The sequence below is a fragment of the Corapipo altera genome, unplaced genomic scaffold (genome assembly GCF_003945725.1).
Source record: "Corapipo altera isolate COAL_440 unplaced genomic scaffold, ASM394572v1 54, whole genome shotgun sequence".
Taxonomy (NCBI): domain Eukaryota; kingdom Metazoa; phylum Chordata; class Aves; order Passeriformes; family Pipridae; genus Corapipo; species Corapipo altera.
In genome coordinates this window covers 8814258-8815016 of record NW_020884902.1, presented here as the reverse complement: position 1 = coordinate 8815016, position 759 = coordinate 8814258, and the positions used below count along the sequence as shown (strand labels likewise).

Genomic DNA, 759 nt, shown 5'->3' with positions numbered 1-759 from the left:
CCCCCCTCCATCCTTGTCCTCCTTCCCCATCTCTACCCGTCTCCCCCAATCCCTGTCCCTTCCCCATCTCTGTCCCTTCCTCATCCCTGTCCCTTCCCCATCCCTGTGCTCTCCCCATCCCTGTCCCTTCCCCATCCCCGTGCTCTCCCCATCCCTGTGCCTCCCCCATCCCTGCCCGTGCCCTCCCCACCCCTCTCTCCCCGTCCCCTCCCGGTCCCCCGGCGCACCAGCAGTTGAGGCGGCGGACGCCGTCGAGCGCGGCGGCCTTGGCCTGCCGGAGCACGGCCGCCCGGCTCAGCCTCATGCCGGGCCGGGCCAGGCCGGCTTCCAGGGGCGGCACCGGCGCCCTCAGGCTCCGCCCGGCCGGGGCGGGCTCCGGAGCGCGGGGGATGGAGCCACCGCCTCCTCTCGGGATGGAGCCGCCGCCTTCTCCCGGCCCGGCCCCCACGGGCCCCCACCGGCCCCGCTGGGGCCTGGCCCGGCCGCGCATCAGGCGCAGTTTGAGTCATTTATTCATATTTACGTGTAAAGCTGATTAGTCGTGTAAAGCTGATTAGTTGTTTAATTATGTCTTGTTCAGAGCGTGGTTTGTACGCACAGCTGCGTCTTTGTGGGTGTATATTTGTATTATAGAGCCATCGTGGAGCGGTTTGGGTTGGAAGAGACCTTAAAGATCACCTCATTCCAACCTCATTCCAACACCTTCCACTAGCCCAGGTTGCTCCGAGCCCCGTCCAGCCTGGCCTTGGACACTTCCAG

The 759-nt window shown here is 65.3% G+C and overlaps 1 protein-coding gene across 1 annotated transcript in view; it reads right to left on the bottom strand.

Moving 5' to 3' along the window:
* CFAP410 (cilia and flagella associated protein 410) overlaps window positions 1-341 on the bottom strand; it is a 6488-nt gene extending 6147 nt beyond the window's left edge. The window contains exon 1 of the mRNA XM_027650751.1: window positions 228-341. Within this exon, the coding sequence (XP_027506552.1) occupies window positions 228-304 (77 nt within the window). The 5' untranslated portion in view covers window positions 305-341. The remainder of the gene's footprint in view (window positions 1-227) is intronic.
* Between the last annotated feature and the right edge of the window lie 418 nt (window positions 342-759).